This window comes from Dendrobates tinctorius, unplaced genomic scaffold (assembly GCF_039654945.1).
Source record: "Dendrobates tinctorius isolate UK_male_01 unplaced genomic scaffold, ASM3965494v1 ptg000455l, whole genome shotgun sequence".
NCBI lineage: Eukaryota > Metazoa > Chordata > Amphibia > Anura > Dendrobatidae > Dendrobates > Dendrobates tinctorius.
The window spans coordinates 1562646-1590015 of record NW_027362117.1 but is presented as its reverse complement, the minus strand read 5'-3'; the positions used below and the strand labels follow the sequence as shown (position 1 = coordinate 1590015).

The 27370-nt window shown below is 46.8% G+C and overlaps 2 protein-coding genes across 2 annotated transcripts in view; one reads left to right on the top strand and one right to left on the bottom strand.

The window, feature by feature from the left end:
• FBLN2 (fibulin 2) overlaps positions 1–27370 on the bottom strand; it is a 110142-nt gene that overhangs the window by 82023 nt on the left and 749 nt on the right. The gene's annotated exons all lie outside the window — the stretch shown is intronic.
• Positions 1712–27370, top strand: TNNC1 (troponin C1, slow skeletal and cardiac type). Its single transcript, XM_073564509.1, has 6 exons — positions 1712–1825; positions 23832–23862; positions 24419–24565; positions 24897–25011; positions 26141–26277; positions 27207–27370. Exons 1-6 carry the CDS (start codon positions 1802–1804, stop codon positions 27236–27238), a joined length of 486 nt encoding a protein of 161 aa, XP_073420610.1. The 5' UTR covers positions 1712–1801; the 3' UTR covers positions 27239–27370.

Below are 27370 nucleotides of genomic sequence, written 5' to 3'. Positions count from 1 at the left end.
AAACTTGCAAAATCGTCAGTGGATCAAATTCTTATCTTCCCCACTGTAAGTAGTGATATTATGGTAATCCAAAGAGTAATCCCTAACAATATAAGTATACATATATTTATTCATATTACCTTCAGCAACGTAATAGAGCGACTATATAAAGCAGTAATTAGAAATAAGCGAAACATTAACACCAGAGCTGGAGGATGTGCCTCGTCCCCTACGCGCGTTTCGGCGCTTGCCTTCTTTTTTGGGGTTGTAGACGTAAATATTGCTCTTTATACATTTACGATATCCTGTGCTGAGATGGTACCCCTTTTACACTTTTGGTCCAAAAATAAACATATATTCTATTATCATAATTTTGGTAACTTGGTTTCAAATTGCACTTTCCTTATTTCATATCACAACTTAGTAGTTGTCAATGTCTAAAAAATCAGCACCTTTGGGTCACTTGAATCTTCACTGTGGGCTCCTTATTATTTCTGGTTCTGCATGACATGGCCATGATCAGTGGTTTCAAAACTTATTATCGAAGTCTGTGATAATTTTAGGCTGCGGCATTAAATCTTTGACTATGCTTTACACTGCAGCTCTGCTCTATTAAAATACAGCTGTAATTGGTTATTTTAGTTTACCTAAATCGTTTGTTGGAGACTGGGCAAGTCTAAGACCGACCTCTTGTGTCATTTGAGGTGCAAGCTGATGCTGTGTCCCTCCTCCATACTTTACACTACTGCTTTACTTTTCCAGCTTGCTCAAGAAGTCAGTGCACAGAGAGTAGAATGTAGTCTTCTGGGCTTTTTTTTAACCCATTATTGCCATTATTTAGTGTTTGATACTCTTGTTACATGATGTCTGTAAAGAGCTGTGGATTTAATGGCACTATACAAGGAGTAAAATTAATAAATTACATCACCACCTGGTGGCCAAGTCAGAAATTGCAGACTGGCTAGGAAAATGCCAATTGCTGTCAGAACACAATTCGGGAACTGTCACACTGAGGATTGTCATGAACAACATATTAACAACATATTTCATGTTTATGTTCTTAAAAAAAATCATGTCTCCAGCAAAAAGACATCACACATTCAAGATCCTACATGATCGGTCACAGAGGGTGCAACATGCAGAAAGTGTTTCTATACGTGCACCAAAAACTATCCCTCTAGTAAATGTAACCCTTTCAGATTGGATCAGATTACTGGATCCAAGTGCTGGATATTTCCATCTCGCCTCACGTTTGCACTCCTGAGACGTCCGATGACTGTCCGTCTCCTGAGTGCAGGCGCAGCTTTCTCATCACAAGGTTCCCAATCTGCCTGGTGTGAATAGTGGCGGTCTGTGCGTATATGTGGACTTACGCCAATCAAGATTTCCAGCTCCTGCCCGAGGCTGAAAAATATCTGAACTCCCTCCAAACATCTCCATCTAATCCCCCCTATGTGTGTCACTGGCTCCAGTCCACAACGTGTGGCCCCCAAATGAGAGACTCTGGATGTGACACTTTATTTCTCTTCATTTAAGGATTTTTCTATAGGCTTTGTCACATTTCTGGTTCTGGTGCATTACATTGAAGTGAAATACCACCGCAGCCAGAAAATGGGGACAATTGTGACGAGTCCCCCGAGCTGAGGACAATGCAGCGTCCTGGCTGAGGTATAAATAGGCACCTGATGTGTTCCCTATAAGGGTGGGACGGGCGCAGGGATGGGACCTCATACAGCCCCCCCGCACTTATAAGCTCCGCACTCCTCTCACATCGGGAACTGACACATTCATCTCCGCTTCGCTCTCTGCAACCTCCTCCATCATGGACGACATCTACAAGGCAGCGGTAAGTGACTCTAGGGATGGGACACAAGGAAAGTCTCTGATACACTTCGCATTTCAAGTTCCCTGCTTGCTACCAGTAAATGGGATCATTTGTGTTAAAGGCCAGACACGAAAACACAATCGTGCTAATAAGGCCTGCTTCACACATCAGATTTTAAGGTCAGTCGAAATCCGCCAAAACAGCGGAAAACGGATCCGCAGGCGGACTGACAGCAACGGGTGTCACCGGAGTGGCGGATGGACGGATCCGGGGAAGGTTAGAATTTAAAGGAACCCGCTCCCAATTGCAGAGATGGCCCCGAGAAGAGATCAGCGTGATGAGAGATTTTAGCGGCTCCCGGGATGGTAGTCAAGGGTTAAATTGCCTCCCGGAGTGAAAATAGTGGACCGTCACTGCAAAAAAACGTTGCAGAGTCCGTCTCATCCGCCCGGGAGCCGCTAAAATCTTGGCAGATCCGTACAATAACGGGTGTGACGGACGACCGTCAGTCAGGATCCGCCAATAATGTAAGTCTATGGGTGTAAAAATTGGCGGATCTTGACTGAAGGGAAAAAACTGATGTGTGAAACAGGCCTAAGGGTGTGTGCACACGGTGCAGATTTTGCTGCGGATCCGCTGCAGTGCTGCAAGCAATGTACAGTACAATGATAATCAATGGATTTTAAAAACCGCAGTGCACATGCTGTGGATTTGCTGTGGTTTTAAATCCGCAGCATGTCACTTCTTTCTGCGGATTCCGCAGCGGTTTGACTCCTGCTCCATTTTACAGGTGTCAAAATGCAGGGGAAAACCGCAGGCAAATCTGCAAGTAAAACACAGGTCATTTTACCTGCAAATCCGCATGGAAAACTCTGCAGCACAATCCGCACCGTGTGCACTCACCCATAGAATACAACTCACAGGTGAGAGTTTGTTACATTGTATCAGGTCAGCCTGAACTCCAGACTGATACATTGTAGCAAACTATCAGGAAAGGAGCAATCTGAGCAGCTGATGTCATTATCTCAGGGGATTGTCTGGATACAACTGTAACAAGTCGCCAGCTGTGAGATGTACAAGATCAGAACAAGTTTAAAGCCTCTGAATATAAACACTAGAACAGCAAGCACAGATCCTGAAACTGGGAAAAGTGACTGTGGGACAGGTGTCTTATCTGTGGCGTTATTTCTGTGCTGTGTTGTGTATAGATATGTGATTCTTCAGATGTTGTATTAGTCTTTGCCTGATGAAGAGACCTGAGGAGTCCGGAAAGCTGCAATGTGTCACCATCTTTTCAGTTAGCCATTAATAGGTATCAACCACTGAGGACTCTCCATTTTTCTAATAAATACTGGAAATTCCAGATTTCAATTTTGACTTCTTTTGTGCACACTCAGAATTTTCTGCACTTGATAAACTTGCAGTTTTGTCCCTGGTCCTATAATCAGGGGTTGTCCCCGGAGGACAAGGAACTGCATGATGTTTCCCCAGGAATGAGCCTAATGTAGAGCCTGAGCCATAACCATTGAGTGGGAAGGATGACAATAGAGGTACGAGGTGTTCGGTGCCTCACTTGTCTGCAGTGAATTCATAGCTGTTTCTACAGATCTGACCATAGAGGAGCCGAATGTGTCCTCGACTCCTCGCATCTGTGAGGTCGTGTGATCCACACTATATATAGTAACATTACTGGAGACAATGGAGATTATCACCCACCTGTCTATTCTACAGAAGTCCGCACAGCCCAAAATAAACCACTGAGGATTATGGGAAATATTTTCACTCAGCATTGATTTCCAAAAAGGGAATATTCTCCACTTCACCATTAACCCTTACCTTCCTGCGGAGTGACCTCAGATTCCAAACGTAACAAATCCACTCATCATACATCAGCGGTGACATCACTGAGAATGTCTCCTATCCATCACTAGAGATCAGCGGTGACATCACTGAGAATGTCTCCTATCCATCACTAGAGATCAACGGTGACATCACTGAGAATGTCTCCTATCCATCACTAGAGATCAGAGGTGACATCACTGAGAATGTCTCCTATCCATCACTAGAGATCAACGGTGACATCACTGAGAATGTCTCCTATCCATCACTAGAGATGAGCGGTGACATCACTGAGAATGCCTCCTATCCATCACTAGAGATCAGCGGTGACAACACTGAGAATGCCTCCTATCCATCACTAGAGATGAGCGGTGACATCACTGAGAATGTCTCCTATCCATCACTAGAGATCAGAGGTGACATCACTGAGAATGCCTCCTATCCATCACTAGAGATCAGAGGTGACATCACTGAGAATGTCTCCTATCCATCACTAGAGATGAGCGGTGACATCACTGAGAATGCCTCCTATCCATCACTAGAGATCAGCGGTGACATCACTGAGAATGCCACCTATCCATCACTAGAGATCAGAGGTGACATCACTGAGAATGTCTCCTATCCATCACTAGAGATGAGCGGTGACATCACTGAGAATGTCTCCTATCCATCACTAGAGATGAGCGGTGACATCACTGAGAATGTCTCCTATCCATCACTAGAGATGAGCGGTGACAACACTGAGAATGCCTCCTATCCATCACTAGAGATGAGCGGTGACATCACTGAGAATGTCTCCTATCCATCACTAGAGATCAGAGGTGACATCACTGAGAATGCCTCCTATCCATCACTAGAGATCAGAGGTGACATCACTGAGAATGTCTCCTATCCATCACTAGAGATGAGCGGTGACATCACTGAGAATGTCTCCTATCCATCACTAGAGATGAGCGGTGACATCACTGAGAATGTCTCCTATCCATCACTAGAGATCAGCGGTGACATCACTGAGAATGCCTCCTATCCATCACTAGAGATCAGAGGTGACATCACTGAGAATGTCTCCTATCCATCACTAGAGATGAGCGGTGACATCACTGAGAATGCCTCCTATCCATCACTAGAGATCAGAGGTGACATCACTGAGAATGTCTCCTATCCATCACTAGAGATGAGCGGTGACATCACTGAGAATGTCTCCTATCCATCACTAGAGATCAGAGGTGACATCACTGAGAATGTCTCCTATCCATCACTAGAGATGAGCGGTGACATCACTGAGAATGTCTCCTATCCATCACTAGAGATCAGAGGTGACATCACTGAGAATGTCTCCTATCCATCACTAGAGATGAGCGGTGACAACACTGAGAATGCCTCCTATCCATCACTAGAGATGAGCGGTGACATCACTGAGAATGTCTCCTATCCATCACTAGAGATCAGAGGTGACATCACTGAGAATGCCTCCTATCCATCACTAGAGATCAGAGGTGACATCACTGAGAATGTCTCCTATCCATCACTAGAGATGAGCGGTGACATCACTGAGAATGTCTCCTATCCATCACTAGAGATCAGCGGTGACATCACTGAGAATGTCTCCTATCCATCACGAGAGATGAGCGGTGACATCACTGAGAATGCCTCCTATCCATCACTAGAGATCAGCGGTGACAACACTGAGAATGCCTCCTATCCATCACTAGAGATGAGCGGTGACATCACTGAGAATGTCTCCTATCCATCACTAGAGATCAGAGGTGACATCACTGAGAATGTCTCCTATCCATCACTAGAGATGAGCGGTGACATCACTGAGAATGTCTCCTATCCATCACTAGAGATGAGCGGTGACATCACTGAGAATGCCTCCTATCCATCACTAGAGATCAGAGGTGACATCACTGAGAATGTCTCCTATCCATCACTAGAGATGAGCGGTGACATCACTGAGAATGTCTCCTATCCATCACTAGAGATCAGAGGTGACATCACTGAGAATGTCTCCTATCCATCACTAGAGATGAGCGGTGAAAACACTGAGAATGCCTCCTATCCATCACTAGAGATGAGCGGTGACATCACTGAGAATGTCTCGTATCCATCACTAGAGATCAGAGGTGACATCACTGAGAATGCCTCCTATCCATCACTAGAGATCAGAGGTGACATCACTGAGAATGTCTCCTATCCATCACTAGAGATGAGCGGTGACATCACTGAGAATGTCTCCTATCCATCACTAGAGATCAGCGGTGACATCACTGAGAATGCCTCCTATCCATCACTAGAGATCAGCGGTGACATCACTGAGAATGCCTCCTATCCATCACTAGAGATCAGAGGTGACATCACTGAGAATGTCTCCTATCCATCACTAGAGATGAGCGGTGACATCACTGAGAATGCCTCCTATCCATCACTAGAGATCAGCGGTGACATCACTGAGAATGCCTCCTATCCATCACTAGAGATCAGCGGTGACATCACTGAGAATGCCTCCTATCCATCACTAGAGATCAGCGGTGACATCACTGAGAATGCCTCCTATACATCACTAGAGATCAGAGGTGACATCACTGAGAATGCCTCCTATCCATCACTAGTGATCAGCAGTGACATCACTGAGAATGTCTCCTATCCATCACCAGAGATCAGAGGTGACATCACTGAGAATGCCTCCTATCCATCACTAGAGATCAGAGGTGACATTACTGAGAGTGTCTCCTATCCATCACTAGAGATCAGAGGTGACATCACTGAGAATGTCTCCTATCCATCACTAGAGATCAGCAGTGACATCACTGAGAATGCCTCCTATCCATCACTAGAGATCAGAGGTGACATCACTGAGAATGTCTCCTATCCATCACTAGAGATGAGCGGTGACATCACTGAGAATGCCTCCTATCCATCACTAGAGATCAGCGGTGACATCACTGAGAATGCCTCCTATCCATCACTAGAGATCAGAGGTGACATCACTGAGAATGTCTCCTATCCATCACCAGAGATCAGAGGTGACATCACTGAGAATGCCTCCTATCCATCACTAGAGATCAGAGGTGACATCACTGAGAATGTCTCCTATCCATCACTAGAGATCAGCAGTGACATCACTGAGAATGTCTCCTATCCATCACTAGAGATCAGAGGTGACATCACTGAGAATGTCTCCTATCCATCACTAGCGATCAGAGGTGACATCACTGAGAATGTCTCCTATCCATCACTAGCGATCAGCGGTGACATCACTGAGAATGTCTCCTATCCATCACCAGAGATCAGCGGTGACATCACTGAGAATGCCTCCTATCCATCACTAGAGATCAGCGGTGACATCACTGAGAATGCCTCCTATCCATCACTAGCGATCAGAGGTGACATCACTGAGAATGTCTCCTATCCATCACTAGAGATCAGCAGTGACATCACTGAGAATGCCTCCTATCCATCACTAGAGATCAGAGGTGACATCACTGAGAATGTCTCCTATCCATCAATAGCGATCAGAGGTGACATCACTGAGAATGTCTCCTATCCATCACTAGAGATCAGAGGTGACATCACTGAGAATGCCTCCTATCCATCACCAGAGATCAGCGGTGACATCACTGAGAATGCCTCCTATCCATCACTAGAGATCAGAGGTGACATCACTGAGAATGTCTCCTATCCATCACTAGAGATCAGTGGTGACATCACTGAGAATGCCTCCTATCCATCACTAGAGATCAGAGGTGACATCATTGAGAATGTCTCCTATCCATCACTAGAGATCAGCGGTGACATCACTGAGAATGTCTCCTATCCATCACTAGAGATGAGCGGTGACATCACTGAGAATGCCTCCTATCCATCACTAGAGATCAGTGGTGACATCACTGAGAATGCCTCCTATCCATCACTAGAGATGAGCGGTGACATCACTGAGAATGCCTCCTATCCATCACTAGAGATCAGCGGTGACATCACTGAGAATGCCACCTATCCATCACTAGAGATCAGAGGTGACATCACTGAGAATGTCTCCTATCCATCACTAGAGATGAGCGGTGACATCACTGAGAATGTCTCCTATCCATCACTAGAGATGAGCGGTGACAACACTGAGAATGCCTCCTATCCATCACTAGAGATGAGCGGTGACATCACTGAGAATGTCTCCTATCCATCACTAGAGATCAGAGGTGACATCACTGAGAATGTCTCCTATCCATCACTAGAGATGAGCGGTGACATCACTGAGAATGTCTCCTATCCATCACTAGAGATGAGCGGTGACATCACTGAGAATGTCTCCTATCCATCACTAGAGATCAGCGGTGACATCACTGAGAATGCCTCCTATCCATCACTAGAGATCAGAGGTGACATCACTGAGAATGTCTCCTATCCATCACTAGAGATGAGCGGTGACATCACTGAGAATGTCTCCTATCCATCACTAGAGATCAGAGGTGACATCACTGAGAATGTCTCCTATCCATCACTAGAGATGAGCGGTGACAACACTGAGAATGCCTCCTATCCATCACTAGAGATGAGCGGTGACATCACTGAGAATGTCTCCTATCCATCACTAGAGATCAGAGGTGACATCACTGAGAATGCCTCCTATCCATCACTAGAGATCAGAGGTGACATCACTGAGAATGTCTCCTATCCATCACTAGAGATGAGCGGTGACATCACTGAGAATGTCTCCTATCCATCACTAGAGATGAGCGGTGACATCACTGAGAATGTCTCCTATCCATCACTAGAGATGAGCGGTGACATCACTGAGAATGTCTCCTATCCATCACTAGAGATCAGCGGTGACATCACTGAGAATGCCTCCTATCCATCACTAGAGATCAGAGGTGACATCACTGAGAATGTCTCCTATCCATCACTAGAGATGAGCGGTGACATCACTGAGAATGTCTCCTATCCATCACTAGAGATCAGAGGTGACATCACTGAGAATGTCTCCTATCCATCACTAGAGATGAGCGGTGACAACACTGAGAATGCCTCCTATCCATCACTAGAGATGAGCGGTGACATCACTGAGAATGTCTCCTATCCATCACTAGAGATCAGAGGTGACATCACTGAGAATGCCTCCTATCCATCACTAGAGATCAGAGGTGACATCACTGAGAATGTCTCCTATCCATCACTAGAGATGAGCGGTGACATCACTGAGAATGTCTCCTATCCATCACTAGAGATGAGCGGTGACATCACTGAGAATGTCTCCTATCCATCACTAGAGATCAGCGGTGACATCACTGAGAATGCCTCCTATCCATCACTAGAGATCAGCGGTGACATCACTGAGAATGCCTCCTATCCATCACTAGAGATCAGAGGTGACATCACTGAGAATGTCTCCTATCCATCACTAGAGATGAGCGGTGACATCACTGAGAATGCCTCCTATCCATCACTAGAGATCAGCGGTGACATCACTGAGAATGCCTCCTATCCATCACTAGAGATCAGCGGTGACATCACTGAGAATGCCTCCTATCCATCACTAGAGATCAGCGGTGACATCACTGAGAATGCCTCCTATCCATCACTAGTGATCAGCAGTGACATCACTGAGAATGTCTCCTATACATCACTAGAGATCAGAGGTGACATCACTGAGAATGCCTCCTATCCATCACTAGTGATCAGCAGTGACATCACTGAGAATGTCTCCTATCCATCACCAGAGATCAGAGGTGACATCACTGAGAATGCCTCCTATCCATCACTAGAGATCAGAGGTGACATTACTGAGAGTGTCTCCTATCCATCACTAGAGATCAGAGGTGACATCACTGAGAATGTCTCCTATCCATCACTAGAGATCAGCAGTGACATCACTGAGAATGCCTCCTATCCATCACTAGAGATCAGAGGTGACATCACTGAGAATGTCTCCTATCCATCACTAGAGATGAGCGGTGACATCACTGAGAATGCCTCCTATCCATCACTAGAGATCAGCGGTGACATCACTGAGAATGCCTCCTATCCATCACTAGAGATCAGCGGTGACATCACTGAGAATGCCTCCTATCCATCACTAGAGATCAGCGGTGACATCACTGAGAATGCCTCCTATACATCACTAGAGATCAGAGGTGACGTCACTGAGAATGTCTCCTATCCATCACTAGAGATCAGCGGTGACATCACTGAGAATGCCTCCTATCCATCACTAGAGATCAGCGGTGACATCACTGAGAATGCCTCCTATCCATCACTAGAGATCAGAGGTGACATCACTGAGAATGTCTCCTATCCATCACCAGAGATCAGAGGTGACATCACTGAGAATGCCTCCTATCCATCACTAGAGATCAGAGGTGACATCACTGAGAATGTCTCCTATCCATCACTAGAGATCAGCGGTGACATCACTGAGAATGTCTCCTATCCATCACTAGAGATCAGAGGTGACATCACTGAGAATGTCTCCTATCCATCACCAGAGATCAGAGGTGACATCACTGAGAATGCCTCCTATCCATCACTAGAGATCAGAGGTGACATCACTGAGAATGTCTCCTATCCATCACCAGAGATCAGAGGTGACATCACTGAGAATGCCTCCTATCCATCACTAGAGATCAGCGGTGACATCACTGAGAATGCCTCCTATCCATCACTAGAGATCAGAGGTGACATCACTGAGAATGTCTCCTATCCATCACCAGAGATCAGAGGTGACATCACTGAGAATGCCTCCTATCCATCACTAGAGATCAGAGGTGACATCACTGAGAATGTCTCCTATCCATCACTAGAGATCAGAGGTGACATCACTGAGAATGTCTCCTATCCATCACTAGCGATCAGAGGTGACATCACTGAGAATGTCTCCTATCCATCACTAGCGATCAGCGGTGACGTCACTGAGAATGTCTCCTATCCATCACCAGAGATCAGCGGTGACATCACTGAGAATGCCTCCTATCCATCACTAGAGATCAGCGGTGACATCACTGAGAATGCCTCCTATCCATCACTAGCGATCAGAGGTGACATCACTGAGAATGTCTCCTATCCATCACTAGAGATCAGCAGTGACATCACTGAGAATGCCTCCTATCCATCACTAGAGATCAGAGGTGACATCACTGAGAATGTCTCCTATCCATCACTAGCGATCAGAGGTGACATCACTGAGAATGTCTCCTATCCATCACCAGAGATCAGCGGTGACATCACTGAGAATGCCTCCTATCCATCACTAGAGATCAGAGGTGACATCACTGAGAATGTCTCCTATCCATCACTAGAGATCAGTGGTGACATCACTGAGAATGCCTCCTATCCATCACTAGAGATCAGAGGTGACATCACTGAGAATGTCTCCTATCCATCACTAGAGATCAGCGGTGACATCACTGAGAATGTCTCCTATCCATCACTAGAGATGAGCGGTGACATCACTGAGAATGCCTCCTATCCATCACTAGAGATCAGTGGTGACATCACTGAGAATGCCTCCAATCCATCACTAGAGATCAGAGGTGACATCACTGAGAATGTCTCCTATCCATCACTAGAGATCAGCGGTGACATCACTGAGAATGTCTCCTATCCATCACTAGAGATCAGTGGTGACATCACTGAGAATGCCTCCTATCCATCACTAGAGATCAGTGGTGACATCACTGAGAATGCCTCCTATCCATCACTAGAGATCAGAGGTGACATCACTGAGAATGTCTCCTATCCATCACTAGAGATGAGCGGTGACATCACTGAGAATGTCTCCTATCCATCACTAGAGATCAGAGGTGACATCACTGAGAATGCCTCCTATCCATCACTAGAGATCAGAGGTGACATCACTGAGAATGTCTCCTATCCATCACTAGAGATCAGCGGTGACATCACTGAGAATGTCTCCTATCCATCACTAGAGATGAGCGGTGACATCACTGAGAATGCCTCCTATCCATCACTAGAGATCAGCGGTGACATCACTGAGAATGCCTCCTATCCATCACTAGAGATGAGCGGTGACATCACTGAGAATGCCTCCTATCCATCACTAGAGATCAGAGGTGACATCACTGAGAATGTCTCCTATCCATCACTAGAGATGAGCGGTGACATCACTGAGAATGCCTCCTATCCATCACCAGAGATCAGCGGTGACATACCTGAGAATGCCTCCTATCCATCACCAGAGATCAGCACTGACATCACTGAGAATGTCTCCTATCCATCACCAGAGATCAGCGGTGACATCACTGAGAGTGTCTCCTATCCATCACTAGAGATCAGAGGTGACATCACTGAGAATGTCTCCTATCCATCCCTAGAGATCAGAGGTGACATCACTGAGAATGTCCCCTATCCATCACCAGAGATCAGCACTGACATCACTGAGAATGCCTCCTATCCATCACTAGAGATCAGCGGTGACATCACTGAGAATGCCACCTATCCATCACTAGAGATCAGAGGTGACATCACTGAGAATACCTCCTATCCATCCCTAGAGACCAGAGGTGACATCACTGAGAATGTCCCCTATCCATCACCAGAGATCAGCACTGACATCACTGAGAATGCCTCCTATCCATCACCAGAGATCAGCAGTGACATCACTGAGAATGCCTCCTATCCATCACTAGAGATCAGAGGTGACATCACTGAGAATGTCCCCTATCCATCACTAGAGATCAGAGGTGACATCACTGAGAATACCTCCTATCCATCCCTAGAGACCAGAGGTGACATCACTGAGAATGTCCCCTATCCATCACCAGAGATCAGCACTGACATCACTGAGAATGCCTCCTATCCATCACCAGAGATCAGCAGTGACATCACTGAGAATGTCTCCTATCCATCCCTAGAGACCAGAGGTGACATCACTGAGAATGTCCCCTATCCATCACCAGAGATCAGCACTGACATCACTGAGAATGCCTCCTATCCATCACTAGAGATCAGAGGTGACATCACTGAGAATGCCACCTATCCATCACTAGAGATCAGAGGTGACATCACTGAGAATACCTCCTATCCATCCCTAGAGACCAGAGGTGACATCACTGAGAATGTCCCCTATCCATCACCAGAGATCAGCACTGACATCACTGAGAATGCCTCCTATCCATCACCAGAGATCAGCAGTGACATCACTGAGAATGTCTCCTATCCATCCCTAGAGACCAGAGGTGACATCACTGAGAATGTCCCCTATCCATCACCAGAGATCAGCACTGACATCACTGAGAATGCCTCCTATCCATCACCAGAGATCAGCAGTGACATCACTGAGAATGCCTCCTATCCATCACTAGAGATCAGAGGTGACATCACTGAGAATGCCTCCTATCCATCACTAGAGATCAGAGGTGACATCACTGAGAATGTCTCCTATCCATCACTAGAGATCAGCGGTGACATCACTGAGAATGTCTCCTATCCATCACCAGAGATCATCAGTGACATCAGTGAGAATGTCTCCTATCCATCAATAGAGATGAGCGGTGACATCACTGAGAATGTCTCCTATCCATCACCAGAGATCAGCGGTGACATCACTGAGAATGTCTCCTATCCATCACTAGAGATCAGCGGTGACATCACTGAGAATGTCTCCTATCCATAAATAGAGATGAGCGGTGACATCACTGAGAATGCCTCCTATCCATCACTAGAGATCAGCACTGACATCACTGAGAATGCCTCCTATCCATCACCAGAGATCAGCGGTGACATGACTGAGAATGTCTCCTATCCATCACTAGAGATCAGAGGTGACATCACTGAGAATGCCTCCTATCCATCAATAGAGATCAGCGGTGACATCACTGAGAATGTCTCCTATCCATCACCAGAGATCAGCGGTGACATACCTGAGAATGCCTCCTATCCATCACCAGAGATCAGCACTGACATCACTGAGAATGTCTCCTATCCATCACCAGAGATCAGCGGTGACATCACTGAGAGTGTCTCCTATCCATCACTAGAGATCAGAGGTGACATCACTGAGAATGTCTCCTATCCATCACTAGAGATCAGAGGTGACATCACTGAGAATGTCCCCTATCCATCACCAGAGATCAGCGGTGACATCACTGAGAATGCCACCTATCCATCACTAGAGATCAGAGGTGACATCACTGAGAATGTCTCCTATCCATCCCTAGAGATCAGAGGTGACATCACTGAGAATGTCCCCTATCCATCCCTAGAGATCAGAGGTGACATCACTGAGAATGTCCCCTATCCATCACCAGAGATCAGCGGTGACATCACTGAGAATGCTTCCTATCCATCAATAGAGATCAGCGGTGACATCACTGAGAATGTCTCCTATCCATCACCAGAGATCAGCGGTGACATACCTGAGAATGTCTCCTATCCATCACTAGAGATCAGCGGTGACATCACTGAGAATGCCTCCTATCCATCACTAGAGATCAGCGGTGACATCACTGAGAATGCCTCCTATCCATCACTAGAGATCAGCGGTGACATCACTGAGAATGCCTCCTATACATCACTAGAGATCAGCGGTGACATCACTGAGAATGTCCCCTATCCATCACCAGAGATCAGCGGTGACATCACTGAGAATGCCTCCTATCCATTACTAGAGATCAGCGGTGACATTACTGAGAATGCCTCCTATCCATCACTAGAGATCAGCGGTGACATCACTGAGAATGCCTCCTATCCATCACTAGAGATCAGAGGTGACATCACTGAGAATGCCTCCTATCCATCACTAGAGATCAGAGGTGACATCACTGAGAATGTCTCCTATCCATCACTAGAGATCAGCGGTGACATTACTGAGAATGTCTCCTATCCATCACTAGAAATCAGCAGTGACATAACTGAGAATGTCTCCTATCCATTACTAGAGATCAGAGGTGACATCACTGAGAATGCCTCCTATCCATCACTAGAGATCAGAGGTGACATCACTGAGAATGCCTCCTATCCATCACTAGAGATCAGAGGTGACATCACTGAGAATGCCTCCTATCCATTACTAGAGATCAGCGGTGACATTACTGAGAATGCCTCCTATCCATCACTAGAGATCAGAGGTGACATCACTGAGAATGTCTCCTATCCATCACTAGAGATCAGCGGTGACATTACTGAGAATGTCTCCTATCCATCACTAGAAATCAGCAGTGACATAACTGAGAATGTCTCCTATCCATCACTAGAGATCAGAGGTGACATCACTGAGAATGCCTCCTATCCATCACTAGAGATCAGAGGTGACATCACTGAGAATGCCTCCTATCCATCACTAGAGATCAGAGGTGACATCACTGAGAATGCCTCCTATCCATCACTAGAGATCAGAGGTGACATCACTGAGAATGCCTCCTATCCATCACTAGAGATCAGAGGTGACATCACTGAGAATGTCTCCTATCCATCACTAGAAATCAGCAGTGACATAACTGAGAATGTCTCCTATCCATCTCTAGAGATCAGCGGTGACATTACTGAGAATGTCTCCTATCCATCACTAGAAATCAGCAGTGACATAACTGAGAATGTCTCCTATCCATCTCTAGAGATCAGCGGTGACATCACTGAGAATGCCTCCTATCCATCACTAGAGATCAGCGGTGACATCACTGAGAATGCCTCCTATCCATCACTAGAGATCAGCGGTGACATCACTGAGAATGCCTCCTATCCATCACTAGAGATCAGCGGTGACATCACTGAGAATGCCTCCTATCCATCACCAGAGATCAGCGGTGACATCACTGAGAATGCCTCCTATTCATCACCAGAGATCAGAGGTGACATCACTGAGAATGTCCCCTATCCATCACCAGAGATCAGCGGTGACATCACTGAGAATGCCTCCTATCCATTACTAGAGATCAGAGGTGACATCACTGAGAATGTCTCCTATCCATCACTAGAGATCAGAGGTGACATCACTGAGAATGTCTCCTATCCATCACTAGAGATCAGAGGTGACATCACTGAGAATGCCTCCTATCCATCACTAGAGATCAGCAGTGACATCACTGAGAATGCCTCCTATCCATCACTAGAGATCAGAGGTGACATCACTGAGAATGTCTCCTATCCATCACTAGAGATCAGAGGTGACATCACTGAGAATGCCTCCTATCCATCACTAGAGATCAGCAGTGACATCACTGAGAATGTCTCCTATCCATCACTAGAGATCAGAGGTGACATCACTGAGAATGTCTCCTATCCATCACTAGAGATCAGCAGTGACATCACTGAGAATGCCTCCTATCCATCACTAGAGATCAGAGGTGACATCACTGAGAATGCCTCCTATCCATCACTAGAGATCAGAGGTGACATCACTGAGAATGCCTCCTATCCATTACTAGAGATCAGCGGTGACATTACTGAGAATGTCTCCTATCCATCACTAGAAATCAGCAGTGACATAACTGAGAATGTCTCCTATCCATCTCTAGAGATCAGCGGTGACATCACTGAGAATGCCTCCTATCCATCACTAGAGATCAGCGGTGACATCACTGAGAATGCCTCCTATCCATCACTAGAGATCAGCGGTGACATCACTGAGAATGCCTCCTATCCATCACTAGAGATCAGCGGTGACATCACTGAGAATGCCTCCTATCCATCACCAGAGATCAGCGGTGACATCACTGAGAATGCCTCCTATTCATCACCAGAGATCAGAGGTGACATCACTGAGAATGTCCCCTATCCATCACCAGAGATCAGCGGTGACATCACTGAGAATGCCTCCTATCCATTACTAGAGATCAGAGGTGACATTACTGAGAATGCCTCCTATCCATCACTAGAGATCAGCGGTGACATCACTGAGAATGCCTCCTATCCATCACCAGAGATCAGCGGTGACATCACTGAGAATGCCTCCTATTCATCACTAGAGATCAGAGGTGACATCACTGAGTGGCTCCTATCCACCACCAGAGATCAGAGGTGACATCACTGAGAATGTCTCCTATCCATCACTAGAGATCAGAGGTGACATCACTGAGAATGCCTCCTATTCATCACCAGAGATCAGAGGTGACATCACTGAGAATGTCCCCTATCCATCACCAGAGATCAGCGGTGACATCACTGAGAATGCCTCCTATCCATTACTAGAGATCAGAGGTGACATTACTGAGAATGCCTCCTATCCATCACTAGAGATCAGCGGTGACATCACTGAGAATGCCTCCTATCCATCACCAGAGATCAGCGGTGACATCACTGAGAATGCCTCCTATTCATCACTAGAGATCAGAGGTGACATCACTGAGTGGCTCCTATCCACCACCAGAGATCAGAGGTGACATCACTGAGAATGTCTCCTATCCATCCCTAGAGATCAGAGGTGACATCACTGAGAATGTCCCCTATCCATCACCAGAGATCAGCGGTGACATCACTGAGAATGCTTCCTATCCATCAATAGAGATCAGCGGTGACATCACTGAGAATGTCTCCTATCCATCACCAGAGATCAGCGGTGACATACCTGAGAATGTCTCCTATCCATCACTAGAGATCAGCGGTGACATCACTGAGAATGCCTCCTATCCATCACTAGAGATCAGCAGTGACATCACTGAGAATGCCTCCTATCCATCACTAGAGATCAGCGGTGACATCACTGAGAATGCCTCCTATACATCACTAGAGATCAGCGGTGACATCACTGAGAATGTCCCCTATCCATCACCAGAGATCAGCGGTGACATCACTGAGAATGCCTCCTATCCATTACTAGAGATCAGCGGTGACATTACTGAGAATGTCTCCTATCCATCACTAGAGATCAGCGGTGACATCACTGAGAATGCCTCCTATCCATCACTAGAAATCAGCAGTGACATAACTGAGAATGTCTCCTATCCATTACTAGAGATCAGCGGTGACATCACTGAGAATGTCTCCTATCCATCTCTAGAGATCAGCGGTGACATCACAGAGAATGCCTCCTATCCATCACTAGAGATCAGAGGTGACATCACTGAGAATGTCTCCTATCCATCACTAGAGATCAGCGGTGACATCACTGAGAATGCCTCCTATCCATCACTAGAGATCAGCGGTGACATCACTGAGAATGCCTCCTATCCATCACTAGAGATCAGCGGTGACATCACTGAGAATGTCTCCTATCCATCACCAGAGATCAGCGGTGACATCACTGAGAATGCCTTCTATCCATCACAAGAGATCAGCGGTGACATCACTGAGAATGTCTCCTATCCATCACTAGAGATCAGAGGTGACATCACTGAGAATGCTTCCTATCCATCAATAGAGATCAGCGGTGACATCACTGAGAATGTCTCCTATCCATCACCAGAGATCAGCGGTGACATACCTGAGAATGTCTCCTATCCATCACTAGAGATCAGCGGTGACATCACTGAGAATGCCTCCTATCCATCACTAGAGATCAGCAGTGACATCACTGAGAATGCCTCCTATCCATCACTAGAGATCAGCGGTGACATCACTGAGAATGCCTCCTATACATCACTAGAGATCAGCGGTGACATCACTGAGAATGTCCCCTATCCATCACCAGAGATCAGCGGTGACATCACTGAGAATGCCTCCTATCCATTACTAGAGATCAGCGGTGACATTACTGAGAATGTCTCCTATCCATCACTAGAGATCAGCGGTGACATCACTGAGAATGCCTCCTATCCATCACTAGAAATCAGCAGTGACATAACTGAGAATGTCTCCTATCCATTACTAGAGATCAGCGGTGACATCACTGAGAATGTCTCCTATCCATCTCTAGAGATCAGCGGTGACATCACTGAGAATGCCTCCTATCCATCACTAGAGATCAGAGGTGACATCACTGAGAATGTCTCCTATCCATCACCAGAGATCAGAGGTGACATCACTGAGAATGTCTCCTATCCATCACTAGAGATCAGCGGTGACATCACTGAGAATGCCTCCTATCCATCACTAGAGATCAGCGGTGACATCACTGAGAATGCCTCCTATCCATCACTAGAGATCAGCGGTGACATCACTGAGAATGTCTCCTATCCATCACCAGAGATCAGCGGTGACATCACTGAGAATGCCTCCTATCCATCACTAGAGATCAGCGGTGACATCACTGAGAATGCCTTCTATCCATCACAAGAGATCAGCGGTGACATCACTGAGAATGTCTCCTATCCATCACCAGAGATCAGCGGTGACATCACTGAGAATGCCTCCTATCCATCACTAGAGATTAGCGGTGACATCACTGAGAATGCCTCCTATCCATCACTAGAGATCAGAGGTGACATCACTGAGAATGTCTCCTATCCATCACTAGAGATTAGCGGTGACATCACTGAGAATGCCTCCTATCCATCACTAGAGATCAGTGGTGACATCACTGAAAATGCCTCCTATCCATCACTAGAGATCAGCGGTGACATCACTGAGAATGCCTCCTATCCATCACTAGAGATCAGAGGTGACATCACTGAGAATGCCTCCTATCCATCACTAGAGATCAGCGGTGACATCACTGAGAATGCCTCCTATCCATCACTAGAGATCAGTGGTGACATCACTGAAAATGCCTCCTATCCATCACTAGAGATCAGCGGTGACATCACTGAGAATGCCTCCTATCCATCACTAGAGATCAGAGGTGACATCACTGAGAATGTCTCCTATCCATCACTAGAGATTAGCGGTGACATCACTGAGAATGCCTCCTATCCATCACTAGAGATCAGTGGTGACATTACTGAAAATGCCTCCTATCCATCTCTAGAGATCAGCGGTGACATCACTGAGAATGCCTCCTATCCATCACTAGAGATCAGAGGTGACATCACTGAGAATGCCTCCTATCCATCACTAGAGATCAGAGGTGACATCACTGAGAATGTCTCCTATCCATCACTAGAGATTAGCGGTGACATCACTGAGAATGCCTCCTATCCATCACTAGAGATCAGTGGTGACATCACTGAAAATGCCTCCTATCCATCTCTAGAGATCAGCGGTGACATCACTGAGAATGCCTCCTATCCATCACTAGAGATCAGCGGTGACATCACTGAGAATGCCTCCTATCCATCACTAGAGATCAGCGGTGACATCACTGAGAATGTCTCCTATCCATCACTAGAGATCAGCGGTGACATCACTGAGAATGCCTCCTATCCATCACCAGAGATCAGCGGTGACATCACTGAGAATGCCTCCTATTCATCACTAGAGATCAGAGGTGACATCACTGAGTGCCTCCTATCCATCACCAGAGATCAGAGGTGACATCACTGAGAATGTCCCCTATCCATCAGCAGAGATCAGCGGTGACATCACTGAGAATGCCTCCTATCCATTACTAGAGATCAGCGGTGACATTACTGAGAATGCCTCCTATCCATCACTAGAGATCAGCGGTGACACCACTGAGAATGCCTCCTATCCATCACTAGAGATCAGCGGTGACATCACTGAGAATGCCTCCTATACATCACTAGAGATCAGCGGTGACATCACTGAGAATGCCTCCTATCCATCACTAGAGATCAGCGGTGACATCACTGAGAATGCCTCCTGTCCATCACTAGAGATCAGCGGTGACATCACTGAGAATGCCTCCTATACATCACTAGAGATCAGCGGTGACATCACTGAGAATGCCTCCTGTCCATCACTAGAGATCAGCGGTGACATCACTGAGAATGCCTCCTTTCCATCACCAGAGATCAGCGGTGACATCACTGAGAATGTCTCCTATCCATCACTAGAGATCAGCGGTGACATCACTGAGAATGCCTCCTGTCCATCACTAGAGATCAGCGGTGACATCACTGAGAATGCCTCCTTTCCATCACCAGAGATCAGCGGTGACATCACTGAGAATGTCTCCTATCCATCACTAGAGATCAGCGGTGACATCACTGAGAATGTCTCCTATCCATCCCTAGAGATCAGCGGTGACATCACTGAGAATGTCTCCTATCCAGCACTAGAGATCAGAGGTGACATCACTGAGAATGCCTCCTTTCCATCACCAGAGATCAGCGGTGACATCACTGAGAATGCCTCCTGTCCATCACTAGAGATCAGCGGTGACATCACTGAGAATCCCTCCTTTCCATCACCAGAGATCAGCGGTGACATCACTGAGAATGTCTCCTATCCATCACTAGAGATCAGAGGTGACATCACTGAGAATGCCTCCTATCCATCACTAGAGATCAGCGGTGACATCACTGAGAATGCCTCCAATCCATCACTAGAGATCAGGGGTGACATCACTAAGAATGTCTCCTATCCATCACTAGAGATCAGAGGTGACATCACTGAGAATGTCTCCTATCCATCACTAGAGATCAGCGGTGACATCACTGAGAATGCCTCCTATCCATCACCAGAGATCAGCGGTGACATCACTGAGAATGTCTCCTATCCATCACTAGAGATCAGAGGTGACATCACTGAGAATGTCTCCTATCCATCACTAGAGATCAGCGGTGACATCACTGAGAATGCCTCCTATCCATCACTAGAGATCAGCGATGACATCACTGAGAATGTCTCCTATCCATCACTAGAGATCAGAGGTGACATCACTGAGAATGCCTCCTATCCATCACTAGAGATCAGCGGTGACATCACTGAGAATGTCTCCTATCCATCACTAGCGATCAGAGGTGACATCACTGAGAATGCCTCCCATCCATCACTAGAGATCAGAGGTGACATCACTGAGTGCCTCCTATCCATCACTAGCGATCACAGGTGACATCACTGAGAATGCCTCCTATCCATCACTAGAGATCAGCGGTGACACCACTGAGAATGTCTCCTATCCATCACTAGCGATCAGAGGTGACATCACTGAGAATGTCTCCTATCCATCACTAGAGATCAGCGGTGACATCACTGAGAATGCCGCCTATCCATCCCTAGAGATCAGCGGTGACATCACTGAGAATGCCTCCTATCCATCACTAGAGATCAGCGGTGACATCACTGAGAATGCCTCCTATCCATCACTAGAGATCAGAGGTGACATCACTGAGAATGTCTCCTATCCATCACTAGAGATCAGCGGTGACATCACTGAGAATGCCTCCTATCCATCACCAGAGATCAGCGGTGACATCACTGAGAATGCCTCCTATCCATCACCAGAGATCAGAGGTGACATCACTGAGAATGTCTCCTATCCATCACTAGAGATCAGCGGTGACATCACTGAGAATGCCTCCTATCCATCACTAGAGATCAGCGGTGACATCACTGAGAATGCCTCCTATCCATCACCAGAGATCAGAGGTGACATCACTGAGAATGTCTCCTATCCATCACCAGAGATCAGAGGTGACATCACTGAGAATGTCTCCTATCCATCACTAGAGATCAGAGGTGACATCACTGAGAATGCCTCCTATCCATCACTAGAGATCAGAGGTGACATCACTGAGAATGTCTCCTATCCATCACTAGAGATCAGAGGTGACATCACTGAGAATGCCTCCTATCCATCACCAGAGATCAGAGGTGACATCACTGAGAATGTCTCCTATCCATCACCAGAGATCAGCGGTGACATCACTGAGAATGTCTCCTATCCATCACTAGAGATCAGCGGTGACATCACTGAGAATGCCTCCTATCCATCACCAGAGATCAGAGGTGACATCACTGAGAATGCCTCCTATCCATCACTAGAGATCAGCGGTGACATCACTGAGAATGTCTCCTATCCATCACTAGAGATCAGCGGTGACATCACTGAGAATGCCTCCTATCCATCACTAGAGATCAGAGGTGACATCACTGAGAATGTCTCCTATCCATCACTAGAGATCAGCGGTGACATCACTGAGAATGTCTCCTATCCATCACCAGATATCAGCGGTGACATCACTGAGAATGCCTCCTATCCATCACTAGAGATCAGCGGTGACATCACTGAGAATGTCTCCTGTCCATCACTAGAGATCAGAGGTGACATCACTGAGAATGTCTCCTATCCATCACTAGAGATCAGCGGTGACATCACTGAGAATGTCTCCTATCCATCACTAGAGATCAGAGGTGACATCACTGAGAATGCCTCCTTTCCATCCCTAGAGATCAGCGGTGACATCACTGAGAATGCCTCCTATCCATCACCAGAGATCAGAGGTGACATCACTGAGAATGCCTCCTATCCATCACCAGAGATCAGCGGTGACATCACTGAGAATGTCTCCTATCCATCACCAGAGATCAGAGGTGACATCACTGAGAATGCCTCCTATCCATCACCAGAGATCAGCGGTGACATCACTGAGAATGTCTCCTATCCATCACCAGATATCAGTGGTGACATCACTGAGAATGCCTCCTCTCCATCACTAGAGATCAGAGGTGACATCACTGAGAATGTCTCCTATCCATCACCAGAGATCAGAGGTGACATCACTGAGAATGCCTCCTATCCATCACCAGAGATCAGCGGTGACATCACTGAGAATGCCTCCTATCCATCACTAGAGATCAGCGGTGACATCACTGAGAATGTCTCCTATCCATCACCAGAGATCAGAGGTGACATCACTGAGAATGCCTCCTATCCATCACCAGAGATCAGCGGTGATGCACCTCAGTGAATGGTGTTACCGGGGGTTTTGGCAGTTTTGGGGTGTGTTCCTCTGAGTCTCCCCCACATTAGGTGCCCTCCGGAATATATTTGGGTGGATTTTTGCCCCTCTTGATGCTATTACTGGATAAGTAGATAAAGGCTCCTGGATTTGCTGCCAACGCTGGGAACAAAGTGCTTTATCTCGGCCTCCGCTGTCCGTATCACTGAGCCAGAAATAATCCTCGCCGATCGCCTGATTGGATTTCATATAGTGATGAGAGCGTCCGGTGATCTCTCCTTTGTTTCGTCATCATAACTGTATTTATCTTGTAATATTCAATCTTTTATTCCGAGATCTGAGCTTGCTGTCTGTGAACAGGAGAAATCCCCTCCAGTCCTGAGCACAGCTGGGGGTTTGTTACAATGGGCCTCACAGATAGAAGGCCCCTAATAACACGTTTTCCATAGTAACGGATTTGTTGCTTTTGGTCGGTTGGTAATTATAATATTGTGCACTGACCGCGACACTCATTATTGTCTTTTCCTCTTTTATTTCTGCATCTTTTTCATTTTCAGGTTGAGCAACTTACAGACGAGCAAAAAAACGGTAAATGTCTGAATAATCTGGAAAGTTTCATTTCATAACTGTAAATGTTTCGCTTGCTGTCAGTGAATGGGAACCTGAAATCCCATCCGGATCCTCTCACAGCTGAGGGTTTGTTACACTTGTATCTAGTCCATACAATCCTCTAGGAGCAGCACAAATCTCACTGGTCCTGATATTTTGTTACAATGTATCAGTCTGGAGGTCAGGGGGTTTATGGCACAGAGGATGCAAAAGTAACAAACCCTCAGCCGTGAGAAGCTGTTTGTAGATTAATTGACAACAAGCAGAGGACAAGGTGCCTGACATACAGTATGTGATATATATATATATATGTGCTGATTAACAGACGTACAGAAATAGAATCTACCCCTTCCAGTTAGAACTGCTGTGCCTGTGTCCCCATGATAACACTTCCTGTCGCTCTGCTGGTAACAGACATAGAGATAAGTAGCAGATGTAGATTCACCCTGTCCTGGAAATCTCCACAATATCCCAATAACTGGCTACAAATGACATCATTTCATAAAGTTCTGTTTTTTTTCCCACCTTTTTCCAGAATTCAGAGCAGCGTTTGATATTTTCGTCCAAGATGCGGAGGATGGATGTATCAGTACAAAGGAGCTGGGCAAAGTGATGAGAATGCTGGGCCAGAACCCCACCCCCGAGGAGCTGCAGGAGATGATCGATGAGGTGGATGAGGATGGTGAGAGTTGTACTTGCATCTGTTATTGCTGTGTCTGCTCCAGGTATCATTCTATAGATTACACATAGCCAGAGCCTCCAGGAGTATCAACATCAGATCTTATGCTCCAGTCCCATCCAGAGCTGCAATCATAGTTCAGCTGCATGAGCAGATACTGCAGCTCAACACGGCAGGGCATCTGCTCAGACACAGAACCGCCAGCAAAGCACACCTGTGAGGGACTGCAGCTCTGGGTGTGAATGGAGCACTGGTGGACACAGCTTGCAGATATCGCAGAGCCTCATTGCCTGTGTGCATGGCGTTCATCGCTGGCGTTTCTTCCATCTTCCAGGCAGCGGCACTGTGGACTTCGATGAGTTTCTGGTCATGATGGTTCGCTGCATGAAAGACGACAGTAAAGGGAAAACCGAGGAGGAGCTGTCAGATCTCTTCCGCATGTTTGACAAGTGAGTGATGACAGAAATTGTGAACTTGCCCTTTAAGACATAAGGAGCTCGGTCTCCAGAAACAATCATCTGGTCATCATTAACGGGAGTGTGTCTGCCCCAACTGAGCACCCAGACCTGTAGGGGATATCCCCCCTTATCGCATCATTAGTGATCGCTGCCTCCACTCAAATATACTAATTAGGTGCTCGGTGCACTCTGGGCGTGACCAAGAGGCTCTGTTCCATCCACTGGTATTGCATGTCTCCGCCTCCCTCACTGGTGATTGACAGCACTGACCTGATTGAGACTTCTCTGCAGACAGAGCTGTCAATCACCTGGAGGTCCTTATGTCGGCTCCTAATCCACCATCATATTCATGTCCCCACATTTAGGATCCCGGATGGTTGGGAGACATGTGCTTAGTGTATACTGTCAGTCTGGGCTGATACGCTCCAGTCACATCCAAAGCTGCAGCAACAATCACAAACATGAGGACTCCATTCACAGTTTGCATGTTTCAGTCACATTTAGGCTGTGTTCACATGCAGCGGTTATGCTGCAACTTTTAACCACGACAGCCCCGAGCCGCTGTGGTCCTGCAGGTGAGAGATGTTTCCTCACAAGAAGTGATTGTGGAGGGAAACCGTGGAAATACCACAGCGGCACAGGGCTGACCGCTCAGCATGACCGCAGTGTGTGGACGCAGCCATAGCGTTGCATTTACTGTTCTTTCATCCAGGTCACATTTGCCTTTGTATTCAAAGATCATAGACTCTAGTCACATCCAGAGCTGCATTTGAAGTTCTTATACTCCAGTAACATGCAGCGCTGCAGTCTACATTTTGCGCTTTCATGCACTATGCTGGCAATCATTGCGTGAAGGTCTGAGATCCCACAAAGTACATTATAAAGCAGCAGGATGTGCGCTACAGGCCAAGGACCAGCAGGTGGCAGCAGCACAGACCTGCAGACTGAGTCTGGCTAGAGACTACAGATACAATTGCTGCAGCTTTGGATGTGAGGAAAGTAAAAAATTACAAAGTGAAGTCCCGCAACATTGCATGACATTATTTGGGTAGTTGTTCCTTTGCAAGGCATGATGGGAGAAGGAACACATAGATATTTCCAGATCTTCACATCTCTGCAGAAATGCCGACGGATACATCGACCTGGAGGAGCTGAAGAACATGCTGCAAGCGACCGGCGAGATCATAACCGAGGACGACATTGAGGAGCTGATGAAAGACGGTGACAAAAACAACGACGGCAAAATCGATTACGATGGTGAGTTCACGACGGGAGCCGGGGATAGTCGCCATATCGAGATATATGGTGCAGGGCCGTGCATATTGCCATATCGTGATATACTGTGCAGATCTGTGCCTCACCATATAGCGATATACAGTGCAGAGCCACGCCTCACTATATCATGATATACAGTGCAGAGCCGCGCCTCACCATATCGCGATATATGGTGCAGGGCCACGCTTCCCCATATTGCGATATATGGTGAAGGGCCGTGCATCTTGTCATATTATGATATACAGTGCAGAGCCGCGCTTCACCGTATCGTGATATACAGTGCAGGGCCATGCATTTCACCATATCATGGTACACGGTGCAGGGCCATGCTTCACCATATCGCGATATATGGTGCAGGGCCGGCATCTCACCATATCGTGATATACGGTGCAGGGCCGTGCGTCTTGCCAAATCACAATATACAGTGCAGAGCCGAGCTTCACTATATCGCGATATACGGTGCAGGGCCGTGCATATCACCATATCGCGATATACGGTGCAGGGCCGTGCGTCTTGCCAAATCACGATATACAGTGCAGAGCCGCGCTTCACCATATTGCGATATATGGTGCAGGACATGCATCTCACCATATCGCGATATACAGAACAGAGCTGCCCCTCACCATATCGCGATATACAGTGCAGCGCTGTGCGTCTTGCCAAATCACAATATACAGTGCAGAGCCGCGCTTCACCATATTGCGATATATGGTGCAGGACATGCATCTCACCATATTGCGATATACAGTACAGAGCTGCCCCTCTCTATATCGCGATATACGGTGCAGGCCACGCTTCTCCATATCACGATATACGGTGCAGGGCCACGGTTCACCATATCGCAATATACGGTACAAGGCCATGCGCCGTTGTGACAGAACCTCATTTCTTCATCTTTTCTCTCTTCATAGAATTTCTAGAGTTCATGAAAGGAGTGGAATAAAAGAAAACCAGACCCCGAAAAGTCTGAAAACAGCGTCAACAGAAGCCGATCCCACCAGACCCCCGTAATAAAACATATAATATATACTGATGCAATGTATACAGACCCCAATAAAGGAGGTGAATGACAGAA